This window comes from Budorcas taxicolor, chromosome X, assembly GCF_023091745.1.
Source record: "Budorcas taxicolor isolate Tak-1 chromosome X, Takin1.1, whole genome shotgun sequence".
In the NCBI taxonomy this organism is placed as follows: Eukaryota; Metazoa; Chordata; class Mammalia; order Artiodactyla; family Bovidae; genus Budorcas; species Budorcas taxicolor.
This window is the reverse complement of record NC_068935.1, coordinates 111,142,693-111,158,232: the sequence shown is the minus strand read 5'-3', so window position 1 is coordinate 111,158,232 and position 15,540 is coordinate 111,142,693. Positions and strand designations below refer to the sequence as shown.

The 15,540-nt window shown below is 36.4% G+C and overlaps 1 protein-coding gene across 1 annotated transcript in view; it reads right to left on the bottom strand.

Moving 5' to 3' along the window:
- DMD (dystrophin) overlaps positions 1–15,540 on the bottom strand; it is a 2,235,978-nt gene that overhangs the window by 1,674,587 nt on the left and 545,851 nt on the right. The window contains exons 8-9 of the mRNA XM_052663429.1: positions 6,758–6,939; positions 5,374–5,505 (exon numbers count right to left, since the gene is read on the bottom strand). Coding sequence (XP_052519389.1) covers positions 5,374–5,505; positions 6,758–6,939 — 314 coding nt within the window. The remainder of the gene's footprint in view (positions 1–5,373; positions 5,506–6,757; positions 6,940–15,540) is intronic.

The following is a 15,540-nucleotide window of genomic DNA, read 5'->3' as shown; positions in this document are numbered from 1 at the left end:
AATAAGCTAGATACAGAAAAATAAATACTATATGATCTTATTATCTCATTATACATTGATTTTTTTAAAAAAAAGTAGTAGTAGTCAAACTCAGAAACAGAGAGTTGAAGAGTGGTTCACCAGGGGCTGCAGGGAAAAAAATCACAGGAGTTATTATTATTTTTTTTAATGGATACAGATCTTCCATTTTGCAAGATGACAAGAATTCTGGAGATGGATGGTGGTGATGGTTAGATAATTTTATGAATGTATTCAAAACCACTGAATTGCGCACTTAAAAATGGTTAACATGGTCACTTATATGTTATTTGTATTTGACCACAAAAAAATATTGGGGGGAAAGAAAGAAAAAATAGTATCTTGCCTGGATTACTGCTATAGCATTCTAACTAGTCTCCTTGCTTCCATCCTTATTCTTTTAAGCCTCCTCTCCACAAAGCAGCCAAGTTGAAATATCATGAGTTTATGTCACCCCTCCAATAGCTTCCTGCTGCTGCTGCTAAGTCGCTTCAGTCGTGTCCGACTCTGTGCGATCCCATAGACGGCAGCCCACCAGGCTCCCCCGTCCCTGGGATTCTCCAGGCAAGAACACTGGAGTGGGTTGCCATTTCCTTCTCCAATGCATGAAAGTGAAAAGTGAAAGTGAAGTCACTCAGTTGTGCCCGACTCTTAGCTACCCCATGGACTGCAGCCTACTAGGCTCCTTCGTCCATGGGATTTTCCAGGCAAGAGTACTGGAGTGGGGTGCCATTGCTTTCTCCGAATAGCTTTCTACCTCAATGGTAATAAAAATCTTTACTATTACTTATAAGGCCCTATGTGATCTGGTCCATTACTACGTCTCCAGCAATGTGCCCCTAACCCATGCCTTTCCTTGAATACTCCAAATATTCCCACGACTCAGGGATTTTGTATTATTTGTGTTTCTTCCTTATGTGTTTATCTTCCCAAAGGCACCCATACGTCTTTCCAGTCTCTACTCAATATTTATTTTCTTAGTGAATCCTCTGACTACACACTGAAATTCTAACATTTTCCCACCATGTACTGCATATTCCACTGTCCTCTTTTATATTTTTACTTTTAGTTTTTACTATTTTACTTCCTACTATATTTTACTTATTACATATTACTTTCATTTTATTTGAAATTTTATTGTACTGATACAGTTTATCTTGTTCACATTATGACTCTCCCATGAGCACATGCCCTCCATCAAGGCAGGAATTATTTTGTATATTTGTTTAATTATGTGTCATTTGGTCCTATAATAATACCTGCTACATAGGTGATTAATGCATAAGTGTAAAATTATGACATAAATGAATACTATTCAATGTGTGAGAATAATAATAGAGAAAATTCAGTGGCAGTGTAATTAACATGAACTTGGTATTAGATAAATTTGAACTTGAATCCAGGCCCTGCCACTTATTGGTTAGGTCTTGAAATTTGGATTAAACTGACCAATTTGAAAAGAAGATATAAGTCATTCTAGGCTGAGAGATGGAGAAGGTGATGGCACCCCACTCCAGTACTCTTGCCTGGAAAATCCCATGGGCAGAGGAGCCTGGTAGGCTGCAGTCCGTGGGGTAGCTAAGAGTCGGACAAGACTGAGTGATTTCACTTTCCCTTTTCACTTTCATTCATTGGAGAAGGAAATGGCAACCCACTCCAGTGTTCTTGCCTGGAGAATCCCAGGGACGGGAGAGCCTGGTGGGCTGCCGTCTATGGGGTCGCACAGAGTCGGACACGACTGAAGCGACTTGGCAGCAGCAGCAGCAGCTGCTGCAGCAGCAGGCTGAGAGAATCATAAAAGCTAAGACACAAAATTGCTTCACACCATGCAGGAGAAAAGTGATTTCATTTGGTTGGAGTAAAGAAAACATAAAATAGATTAGTGTGAAACAAGCATGAAAATATAAATTGTTAATAGATCCTGGAATTTATTGATGAAATTTGGGAGAATGGAATTGTCAGAGAGGCCAAAAGAAGTGAAGAAAGTTTTGTGAATTGCATTATTAAAGCTGTTAATAAGAAAATCTAATCTGATTTAGAGGGGACTAAGCTAAAAAGAGTGATATTGATTGCAAAGCTGTTTCTGTAATCTAGAAGACATGCAGTGAGAGCCTGAATCAGAGGGCACTTATACCGAGGGGAATACCGAGGGGACATAACTTAGTGAAGAAATACGTGAAGAAAGAATTGACAACACATGTCTCCTTACTGAATATCAGATCACTACAGACAAAAGAATATGTCATATATTTAAGTCTCAAGAACTGCTGAATAACATCTTCATTTACATAACCAAAAGGACAATAAGCAGGTTTGTCAGCAATGAAACAAGGTCCATTTCAGGTTATCACAGGTTTGAGAAATCAGCGGACACCAAGATATAGATACATATCAAAGAGTTGGAAATGAGGCTGTAAATCAAGAGAGACTGGAAGTAGTGAAGACATAGATACAATGATCATAGGGGCAGAGAACAAGTCAAGAGACTAAATCATACTGACAAGAGACAATGTATACAAAAAAGGTCAAAGGATCTCACACCAGACACTTATGCTAAGGGAGTTGGAAGAGGAGTAAAGCCACATAAGGAAAGAGACACAAGACAGTTAGAGATGAAGGAGAAGCTGCTTAAGTCTAGAGGCTATAAGAAAAGTATTACAATGACAGTACAAAACCTGAGAGGTGATAAAAAGACACTGGATTTGGTGATGAAGTATAATTATTTGTTGAATAAACAAATGAATATATAAAGCATAGACTATAAAAAAAGATCAGTGAAAGGGTCATAAAATAGTACATTCACAAGATAAAATGGAGTGGTTTGTCTGGAGAGAGGAGGTGTACACCTACAGGCATTTTGGCTAGTGTGAGGTGCCTGGAAAAAGAGAGGAATGGAAAGCAAAAACAGATATTGGGGATTTTGGATATTAAATTAGGAGTAGAATGAGAGGTATGATCAAAGTCATAAAAATAGAAATTCAGTGTAACTGTAAAAACGATGTCCTCCACTCAAGAATGGGTGGTAGTTAAATGATACAATGAAGGAAAAGTTGGGGTTCACATCAGGTCCTATTTCTTCTTGGTAAATTATGAGAAAAACTGGTTTATAGGCAGAAATCCTGAGACAGGTGAGACTGCTTCACCTAAATACATTCACAAACTGCAATGACTATAAATCAAATTTTCTAAGTTGGGACAGAAGGGGATAATTAATGTTTCTAAGATATTGGAAACTCTTAAGATAATTTAGGAATTTTATGTTTCCTATAGAGAACAGTCACCACATGGCTCTCCCTTCCGTTATGGAAAACTTAATCCTTCCTTATAGACCACCAGGTAAACATTTGAATGAAGCCCTCTGATGGAATCCAATCTGGCCTGTCATTTGAAGTGGATCCGATACAACCTGCAGGAGGCAGTACAGGCTCGGCCCCTCTGAGAAACTCTTCAGAAAAATATTCTCAGTAAATCATACACAAACTTCTCAAATCTAACTACATGTAGCACCATTTTCTACTGTGGTTCCTTTAAAAATAGGCAGAATATATCATTGCTCAACTGATTCATGTTTCTTCTTTTCTAAAGGATAACAATAGGTTTATTTCAGTGGCATCTGTTAAATTAAAACAGATAAGTGAACTGGTGAATATTTTATGATATAGTACATATTTTGTAATATTTAGACAAAGGGAGAGTGAACAAATACCATCTAGCAAAATTAAGTCCATTTATAATTACTTCATTAAGGAGTCATACGTGAGCAATGCCTTAATGAGATGGTAATGAGGTAAAAATGTGCTGCCAGAGTAGGCACTGGAGAAAATCTTCTGGAAAAGGCAGCCCAATAAACGGAAAATAAGGGGGAAAATACTTCCCTCTTTGTCTTGCCTTACACTTCTTTAGTTTAGGAGGAACGACACCTGTTTTTTAAGGCTTGGAATTTTCTTTTGGAGTATGGTGATTAAAAAAAAAAAAAAAAGCCTAAAGAGTCAGGGAGAGTCAGGAGGGTGCGAGAAGAGAAAAAAGGAAGGGTGGATGTACTACAAATGGAGATAAAAAATAGTCAACTCTGAGAGTCATTATAAGGATTTTGCTAGTTCATATGATGTATACAGATAGCATATAGTTAACACTCAGTAATGTGTGGCAGAATTCTTTTCATTTACTGATTATGAAGAAACTGATGAAGTTATTTTGTTCAAGAATATACAATTGACCTTTGTGAAAATGTGGATGGGAATCTAATTAAAGATGAGGCTGAGTCACATAAACACTCTCACTCATCTCCTTTGTTCAACTTGGCAAGAAAACCAGCCAAGGATAAAGGGCATCAGGATGCCCTGAAATATGTTCCCTTGGGGAAATCTTCCGGTGTTAAAAAACTTTCAACCTCACGCATCAATTAACTGCTCCAAATAAATCACAAATTAAATACAACCACTATCTTAACAAAACTGATGAGTCTCCAATGAGATCAAGACAATAATTTCTAAATCCCCATTCACAGCGCTGTATTTACAAAAGTCATTTCTGCAAGAACTTTTCAAATTGTTCTTCTAAGCAAAATATATGCTCTTTTCTCTTAAAAGGAAGTTTTATCAAATCCAGCAATTCTAGCACACTTCATTTCCATGCTCTAACATGTAGAGGCTATAGCTTCTTATATTTTTGGGTTTTCTACAACATTGCAATAATGAAGGAAAACTCCACTGAGAAGATTTGTTACATGGAAAATATTGAATGGTGCATAGAATCTGACCTGTTTTGAGTGTGACTTTCTTGTATAAATACTACAGAACCTGCTATCAAGTTTAAATTAGCCAAATTAAAATATATCAAGAAGCTTCCAGTTATATTTTTCTTAAATAGAATACAAATACATATAGAGAGAGAGTGAATATATAATAAGGGTGTCTATATAGAGAATACATTTCCCTTAGGAATCAGATATCTAGAAAAATCTACGCAAGTAATGTGACTAGCAAATTATATGCATTTTCTCATTCTATTAAATGAGCTCTCTTTAATGAGCTTCATGATTTGGTATAACCATTGTAACCTTCATAAATGCTAATCTTACAGGTAATTATATAATGAGAGTACAAATCACTATTTTGAGAATCGTCGGTCATGAAGAATGAACATTGGTTAAACCTAGAGAGTTCTCAGTAGCAAAAACAGCATCGTGTCAAGTATCTAATACAACTGAGAACCAGGAAATGACTCTGGATGAAGAAGGGGGAAAGAAAAAAAAAAAAAGCACTGCAAAATTCAATCAGACACACAAAAACCATGTTAGGTTATCTTGGATGAAGAAGTTCTTTGGTTTGGAGAACAGAGTAAATGTTGACAGACCTGTGAAGGAAATGGGCTCCGTGTGGGGTCAGAGGTGGAGACATAAGCAGCCTGTGTGTAGGCATAGCTCTTGAAGCGAGGCTGAGGAGAGGAAGGAGTTCGTTCATAGCCCTGTGCTAGACTGACAGTGATCTGCAGAAGGGTTTGGGGAAGGAAGACAGAGAGGAGGAGGAGGAGACAACATAAGTAACCCTGAAAGGAACTGCTTTCCAACACACTAGAAAAACAAACGGAAACAGTGAGCTGAAAAATGCAATCCTAAACATATGTAAGTGATATTCGAAACTGGTACACTCCAAGCACTGCGGTGTGTTCAATGTCATGTCAGAAAGCAGGCAGTCAGGGAAGAGAGGAGGATGGGGTTTCATCATAAAGATTCCATACTGACACACCTTCAGCACGCATACAGGATGCGTCCCTGCCATCTGGCGAAAACAAGCATCCCAAAGCAATTTTCTCTGAACCCAAAGTAAACAAAACCAGAATTCATCATGTCAATACCCTGGAAAGGACTGGAGCTTTCATAAGCTAAATATAGAATTAGCTCGGTAGAGTGAGAAAATGAGGCCTGAGAGCTTTCCACGCCTTCAGCAGAAATTTCGCTAAAGGCTTTTTCATCGTTGTGTCAAATAATTAAAAAACAACAACAACAAAACAAAACACCCTAAATATTCTTCTTGGGAAGAAGAACAAGACATGTAATAGAAGAATCCCACTGGATTCTATACAATGATATCATAGACGTCTTTACCATATGTATTCTCATTTAAAGTTTACTTAAATTATTTTAAACTAATTTCATCTTACCAAAAATGTTACTTTGAGCATTCAAAATTTGTTAATACATCAGCAAGTTGCCACTAAAAGTAAGACATTATTATTAAACAGAGTACTTGCCTTTGCTCTTGGTCTAGTTCCCTGCTTTGTGCTCTAGCTGATGGAAAGTTTAATATGTATATGATTCTATCTTTTATCTTATGTCATTTTACACAATGGAAATACAATCTATTCTGTGTACTAAATTCATATAAAATGGTGCTTACCAATAGCAGAGCATTTTAAAAATGTGTCTTGAAAACAACATTATAGTTCATGATATCAGGTAAAATTTAGGTTCACAGAGTCCTCTCTCTCATTTTCTCTCTCCAAGGACACACACACACATAGACACACATACACACACACACACTCTAAGCTAAGCTGTATATATACTTTTGCACATATATGCATGTGTGAATATATATATACACATACACACACAATGCTACATATATGCATATATCTGTATCTATCCACAGATAATATAGATATCTGTGTATTACAACTAAAATTCCATATCAAACAGGAAATATCATGACTATTAGCTATCTTTTCCATCTTGTACCTGTTGAGAGTAGTGCATTTGATGATGTAGTTGAAAATGTTCTTCTCTCGTAACTTTTGATGGCCTTGGCAACATTTCCACCTCCTGGATGGCTTCGAGGCTCACTTGTTGAGGCAAAACTTGGAAGAGAGATGTGACGTACATTAAGATGGACTTCTTATCTGGATAAGTGGTGGCAACATCTGTAAGCACATTAACACCACATATCAATTTTGGGTTTCTATGTCTGAGTCTCTAAAAGGGGATGAACAAATCAATGTTACAGGAAGAAGATGGATTAATGAGCACTCGATTGTCCATGAATGTCCTCCAGAGACTAATTAGAACATGATAATCAGGCTTAAAATGTACTTCCAATTTGGCAGACCAATGAGATGCACACTAAAGTTAATTTCTTTTTCTTGTTCACATAAAAACTTCATTCTGCAATACTTTTTCTGAAGTCAAATTGCCAAACCAGCCCATCTGAGAGAGTGGTTTTCATTAGATAAGAAACAAAAATAAAACACTGCATCTTCCTTACCATGGAAAGTTACAACAGTCATGTCAATTAAAATGGTGCACTGGTAATTAAACAATTACACCAAAGAGCTTAATGCCCTGGCTTCCAGTAAAGAAAGCTCGTACCTCCTAATCAAATTTTTGCTGGTGATTAAGCATGTAAAGAGCAAAATAATGTCTCTGTGTTGAAATGAGCCATGTATTTCTACAATCAAAATAAAATAAAACTATATAACATATGCACAATGATTTGTAATATTCCTTAAGTATATTACAATTATTTATTTACATTATGGTACATCTGTTAAAGTCAGATGTCGCTTTCCTTCTCAGATGTTAGAGATAAATTTAAAAGTCCTTCACATAAAGTTGATCTGACATTATATCCTTTGCCACATCTAGGGAATGAAAGAAACCCAGCATTTAAAGTCAATAATAATTCATAATAACACATACAATAAGTGGCAGCTCCTTCAAAAGCTTCTTTTGCTACTTGGCATTACAATTTACGCACTGTGCTCATTCCAGGGAACCAAAATGTAAAAATAATCCTTTATGTGAAGTGTATCATTAATCCCAGAAGTGTTAAAATATAAATCCTGGCAGGAGGCCAGGACAACTTAGCAGCAATGTGCCAGGCATTTCTCTTGCCATAAATTTATCCTAGCTCAGCTAGCATGAAAGGATCTGTTTTAAGTTAAATATGTATATTCTGATCAGGTTTCTGATTATAAGTTAAAAAGCCAAAAGTCAAATTTCAAGTCCAAAAGCATAAACAAAGGTTGATCAGGTCACTCAGTCAAATTCCTCCACAAGTTACTGGAACATGATTAACCAGAACAACTATTTTTAAAGTATTTTTAAAAGGAGTTAAGGAGGAGGGAAAAGCTAGCTAATGTTCCTTGGCCTGCTTCTATCCATAGTATAACACAGTACTTCTTAATTTTTAATGTGCATATGCATCACCTGGGGATCTTTTTAAAACTCAGATTCAGTAGGTCACAGGGGGAGCCTGAGGCCCTGCATTTCCAACAAGCTCCCAGGTGATGCTGAAGCTATTGGCTTGAAGGCCATACTTAGAGTAACAAGGGTCGTAAAAAATGACACAGAAACACACTCTCGTATTATCTTCTGCATCATTGTTTTGCATGCTTGTTTTCAGAAGATACTTATTGGACACTTAAATGCATCAGGCTTTGAGGTACAAAGGGCTTCCCTGATGGCTTAGATGGTAAAGTATCTACTTATAAGGCAGGAGATCAGGGTTTGATCCCTAGGTTGGTAGGTTCCCCTGGAGAAAGAAATGGCAACCCACTCCAATATTCTTGCCTGGAGAATTCCATGGACAGAGGAGCCTGGTGGGTCACAGTCCATTGGGTCGCAAAGAGTCGGACAGGACAAAGTGACTAACGCTTCAGAAGTACAAAGCTATATAATACATGGTCTCTGCTCCCTAATATAATTTAATTATTAGCCAATGGATGGTGAAGATAATTTTTTGCAAATATTTTTTAGGAAAAAACTACAGAAAACTCTGTGTATAAATTCTGCCTTTCTCAAAAAGAAAAAAATCTTAGTAGCTTAGCTTTGAAATTCTACAATCTCCCTTTCATTTCATAATTGTTTTTCAAGTGTTCATTGTATGGTAGATATTATACCTTACACCATATGTTTCTGAAACTCTAGAAGGTTTTCTTGCTTCTCACTAATAACTAGTCAAGGTTATCTTTAATGAGCAAAATTTAGAATTCAGTTTATTTTTTAGTGCATTAAATAAAACCACGCTGTGAGAAAGGCACTGAATTTTAAAAGGCTGTCTATGTAAATAAAAAGGTCCATGTCTATTTACTGCTATATTAGATATGTGAATGTGTATAACTGGCCTCAAATACACACTGTGATCACAAGAAATAAAGGTAAAAATCGATCAAGCAGTATTTCTATTTCTCCAAGCAAATGTCAAAAATTGCAGCACATGTTATCTACATAAAACATCTTTTGGATGAATGTGAATATTCATAAATATTAATCACTACAATCACAATTTGACCAAACTATTGATTTTTTTGCCCCAATCTATCACCATCCTACCTCTGAAGCAACAGGATTCAGTTGCACCAGTAGCTAGAATTCAGTGTTTCTTTTTTTTATAGAAAGGGATTCAGATATTCTAAAATCGGTTGAATTCCTTCCAAATATATTTACTAAAGATGTATTATTCTTTAAATATTTTAATGGATTATCCAGGAGGTTAGAATCCTTGAATGCTGCTTACAATTTGGAATGATAAAATAAGTAAGAAGAAAAGTATTTTACAGTACAAAGCCAAAGAGAATTTAACATGTGTTCCACTTATTGGCACAACCAGTGCTTTAATAAGTTCAGAAAAAGGAAGAAATCATACCTTACTGGAAGATCAGATAATTCTTTATGAAAAGAAAACTGAAATAAATTTGTATAGGATTTAATTAGCTGGAAATGGAACAAATGTATTCCTCCGCTGTAGAATGTATTCCTCCAATGTAGAAAAGCATGAGCAAAAGTGCTGAAGTAGAAATAGATTGGGCTTCCCTGGGGGCTCAGGGGTAAAGAACCCACCTGCAATGCAGGAGACACAGGAGACGTGGGTTTGACCCCTGGGTCGAGAAGATCCCCTGGAGTAGGACACAGCATCCTACTCCATCCGAAGGGTTGCAAAGAGTCAGACATGACTGTGTGACTGCGTTCAGGGACACATTAGACAGGCCCCAGGAAGAGTGACTTTGAGTGTCTTAGCCACGTAATTGAGCTTAATAGGACAAAATGGGAAGCTTGCATGTAAAACACTAAGGGATCATCAAAGCAAAGTAGTCAACTTGGCCTTAGTTCAATAGGTTGGAGAGTAACTAACTGCTTCTGATCCAGATTGTGACATCATTGCATCTTTTGTAAAGTAAAACCTTAAGTACAGAATAGAAAGAAGGAGGAAAAAAAATAGCATCAAGTAGAAGGCTGAGACCCAATCCAGACAGGAGGTGTTATGGAACTTAAATAGGCTGTGTTATGAAAACAAGGGAATGTGTGATAGAAATTCTAAGATCCAAAATAACTGTATTCAATTTCAATTCATTTACTCCACAGTCTTTGCAGATGCCTGTATACAAGATCCTGTCCTAAGCCTTGAGGGCAGAAAGATTAATAAACTGAAAATGAAATGGAGGAGGAAACTGCTTGTTCTGTAGCTATAGCAACAAATAGCTACCAAGACAAGTTTCAATCTCATTTAATCAATGAACAATTACCTGCCTACAGAGTCTTGATCATGCTTCCCCAGGCCAACAAACATCAACCCCTCCCTTCTGAGGGGCCAATCAGAAGTGCGCTTGCTCCAAAATGAACAAACTTATGAACACAAACCAATTAACTGTGGTCTCACCTGAGCAACCAACCATGCTTCTAAGAGTGTCCTCAACCTAATCCCTAGTCTGAATGTCCACAATCTCCTGACCTCTGGGTTTCCCCTCAAATCTAAGGATTTAAAGAAAGTGAGAATGACGGGATGCAACTTTTTATTATTATTATTACAAGACATGAAAATGTATAAATTGAAAGAAGTGGGTAAATCCCCAAAATAAGAACTTAAAATTATATGAAAGCTATCTAAAACTCTACTATATAATGGATTCATTGCCATAAATGCTTAATCACTTTTATTTATTTATTTATTTATTTTTCTTAATCACTTTTAATCCAATCTTTGAAGCCATTTCAGAATGGAAATGTTGAACTTTTAATATTGCCAGAAAATTATTTATGAACTGTAACTTTGATTCTGATGAGTATTTCTACAGTCATCAGGATTTTGATACTGAGGACTATAATGGAAAAAAAATATTACTTAGGGAAGTTCTCTATTTTTCAAAGAAATTGAAGCCCACAGGGGTTTGATGGCAAGTTCAAAAGCTAGATCAAGTCCAAATTAGAACTCAGTCAGTGTATCATACTTTTCAGTACCTTACCTTCATTTTTTTCAGAGAATGCGATCTTAATTCATTTGAGAACTGAGACTCTCAAAGTCATTGTCTAAATCATGACCCTGTGATCCATGTGGTTCCATTATCAAACATCACCTACACTCTCCCTGGAATTAGTGATTTCTACTTCTAATAAGTGAGGTATAACAAGAGTAAATACACATTAAAAATGCAACCTCAGTGGCAATCAAAGAAAAAACATGAAGCTGTCTAATTATACTCCACTGTCTATCAAATTATCAAAGAATGACAAAAGGGTAACAATCGATCTGGCAATAGCATCAATGAAGAATATTTTGCTATGTCTAAAAACAATCATATTCAATGATCCAGTAATTTTCCTTTTAGGAATCCACTATAAGGAAATAATTATAAATTTACATGAAGATTTATGTAAACAATGTGAAAGTTAAGCTCTATTTACAATTAGAAAAGATTTATCACACAAAAAAGAAATGCAGACCATTTCAAATTGCTTAGTAGAAAATTAGAATTAGAAATTATCAAGTGTATAATTACTTATGAATATTACAAAGCCATTCAAAATGCTGCTTTTGAAGAATATTTGATAATATGTGAAAATAAATTCTTAATAAGGTAATAGTGAAACAGAAGGAAGTGTAATTTATGTAGAATATAACAACAACTTGTGGAAAAGATTAGAACATACTTGAAGACATTAGTGAAGTGGGTATGGTGGTGGAATTTAAAATAATTTACTTTTTCCCCTTCATCCTATCTATATCTTCCACACTATTCTACACTCACTAATTTTATAATTAGACACTATATTCTATAATACAAGTATCTGCTAAGATCAAAGAGACAATAAAATCAAAGTTGTACAAAGTTTTCTTTTAGTATGCCCTAAAAAGTACTTCTCCAAGAAATCAATGTGAATGAGTTTGGTAGGAAACTGGTGTTTTCAACATAGAACTGTTCTTATCGTAGTGCTTGCCTGGTATCTCAGCTGGCAAAGAATCTGCCTGCAATGCAGGAGACACCAGTTCAATTACTGGGTCGGGAAGATCCCCTGGAGAAGGGAAAGGCTACCCACCCCAGTATTCTTTGGCTTCCCCGGTGGCTCAGTTGGTAAGGAATCCACTTGCAACATGGGAGACTTGGGTTCGATCCCTTGCTTGGGAAGACCCCTTGGAGAAGGGAATGGCTACCCACTCCAATATGATGGCCTGGAGAATCTTATCTTGGGCAACCAACCTACTGATTAGCCAGCTGCCAGGTACAACCTTGACACACCTCTGGGAAATCTAAACAAGAGCCTCCACTGTCTCTCAGGTGAGTTTTCTGCCAGGAGAAAGGCAGGAATTGAAATAGTGGGTTATAATGCATATCATGTGTAATCGGAAAGAAGCAGGATTTCAAAGGTAAGAGATTTATAAATGTGAACTCACAAAGTTTGTCAGCCTTTTAAAAGTTACATTAAAAGTTTAAAAAGATACCATTAACAAACCGTGATCAGAATAAATGTGGATCATTTCCCACTGAAGTTGTATTAGGAACAAAACAATCAATAAATTTACTGTAAGAGAAGGGGAAAGGGTGAACTGGAAAAAAGAAACTTGCAGTACCCAACAAGGCATGGTCAGATAGCTCTAACTATGAAAATGTGAATGCATGCTTTTAAACACAATAAAAATGCTGTGTTTGCTAAAATAACCAAATGCACAGATGCGAAATTCTGAAGAACTTATTGATGAAAGCAAAGGAGGTTTATACTTGAGGTCTATAAATAAAGAGATACTGTCATAATGTCATCTGATCTCTAAGCACTAGAATAAACTGTAGGTGATACCACAGCAATGGACTAATTCATTAAAGTGTTAGATTGTTATTTTCAATTTTAGTATTTTTCATCCAGCACTCCATTCTACACACATGCATCTTCCATTCACAAGTCACTTTACACAGTGGATATGCAGCATTCTAGTAAGAAAATAACTCACACAGGCCCCCTCCCATTAAATTCTTTGAAATTCTACAATACATTCTTCCCTCACTAAATTAAGTACCCTTTAATTAAGCTGTTCCATAATTTTAGCATTTCACTCACTGATCCAAGTTGCTTTTATCATCTAATAACAATCCTTCTCATTAAAGGGCTATAAAATATAGTAATGAAAGTAATTTGTATTGATGAAGATTCAGTTTCATAATACAATTAATGCTAAAAGTATAGGCTTTTATTTATACATGAGAAAAACTAAACACTTTCATCATTTAAACATCTAATTATTCCTTTCAAGAAGCTTATGGTATAGCTAGCAGAAAACTATGACTGTAGTGTTGGTACAAGTGAAAAACAGTGCTCAAGATACATAATGCTTACCTAGGCTCTAACAGGGAAAAACTAAAGCAAAAATCGGGTGGCTTACAGGAGATACCCTCCACACTAGTTCAGCTCTCTGCTTATTAACCAATCAATGCTAAAGCTACCTATGCAAATACGAACTGTGCATTCAATCCAATAAATAATGGCAACTGGAAATGATGTTACTGATTCTGCAAAGTATGGAATTTGACATTGTCTCATATGACAATATGATATACTGAAAACAAATAGTTAATGAGTTACTACTTTGTACCAGCCTAGTTTTTGAATATATAGATATATATTCTGGCCTTTGAGGATATAATGGTAAATAAATAGGCCCAGAGATCTGGTCTCACAGTTCTTTGACTCTAATGGGGAAGCATAATTAAAAATAAATTATTTCAAAATCCTCAATTTACCATCTGCCAGTTTATCCTTAACCCCTAGTTCTTGTTACTTCATTGTGTATTTTTAAAAATGCCTTCCACAAATGCACTACCTTTGCTAGGCTTTATAATAAGTTATAAATATGCAGAGTACATCATGAGAAATGCTGGGCTGGAAGAAGCACAAGCTGGAATCAAGACTGCCAGGAGAAATCTCAATAACCTCAGATATGCAGATGACACCACCCTTATGGCAGAAAGTGAAGAGGAACTAAAAAGCCTCTTGATGAAAGTGAAAGAGGAGAGTGAAAAAGCTGACTTAAAGCTCAACATTAAGAAAGCTAAGATCATGGCATCTGGTCCCATCACTTCATGGCAAATAGATGGGGAAACAGTGGAAACACTGTCAGACTTTATTTGGGGGGGCTCCAAAATCACTGCAGATGGTGATTGCAGCCATGAAATTAAAAGACACTTACTCCTTGGAAGCAAAGTTTTGACCAACCTAGATAGCATATTCAAAAGCAGAGACATTACTTTGCCAACAAAGGTCCATCTAGTCAAGGCTATGGTTTTTCAAGTAGTCATGTATGGATGTGAGAGTTGGACTATAAAGAAAGCTGAGTGCTGAAGAATTGATGCTTTTGAACTGTGGTGTTGGAGAAGATTCTTGAGAGTCCCTTGGACTGCAAGGAGATCCAACCAGTCCATCCTAAAGGAGATCAGTCCTGGGTGTTCTTTGGAAGGAATGATTCTAAAGCTGAAACTCCAGTACTTTGGCCACCTCATGTGAAGAGTTGACTCACTGGAAAAGACTCTGATGCTGGGAGGGATTGGGGGCAGGAGGAGAAGGGGGCGACAGAGGATGAGATGGCTGGATGGCATCACTGACTTGATGGACGTGAGTCTGAGTGAACTCCAGGAGTTGGTGATGGACAGGGAAGCCTGGCGTGCTGCGATTCATGGGGTCACAAGGAGTCGGACACGACTGAGTGACTGAACTGAAATAAGAGTGAGTCTGTAGTGTTAAGACCAAACATTCTGCTAGTGCGTAAAACCAAATATACAGAAGTTGGTGGGTAAAGGTCAATTAAATGGAAATTCCCAATCATTCCTGATGTAATAAGTTTCAAACAAACCATTTTTATATTGAAGGTTTTTTTTAACCAAATATAAAATATTTTCTATGTGCAGCTAATCAAAGTGAGAATTATCTTTTAAATTTTCAATTTCATAAGGCAACATATTTCCAAAACTCCCTCTTCCATCTACTCATTGAGTTTGTACACCCATTCAAATGTATACATACATACACACACACACATACCTAGTACACACACATTTTAAAAAATAACCCTGAGCACTGAAAACCTTAGAACAACTTTTCAGGACATGTCCACTAAAATCAGGAGACTAGAAAATAGCTTGACCTAACAAATGGAAGTTAATCAGTGTAGGAGACTATTGATGGAAAAACATTTGTACTTTCTTACAATTCTCTCTACATGCCTATTGTGGGAAGAACTATTGGAGTTTCCATTTGAGAAGGAA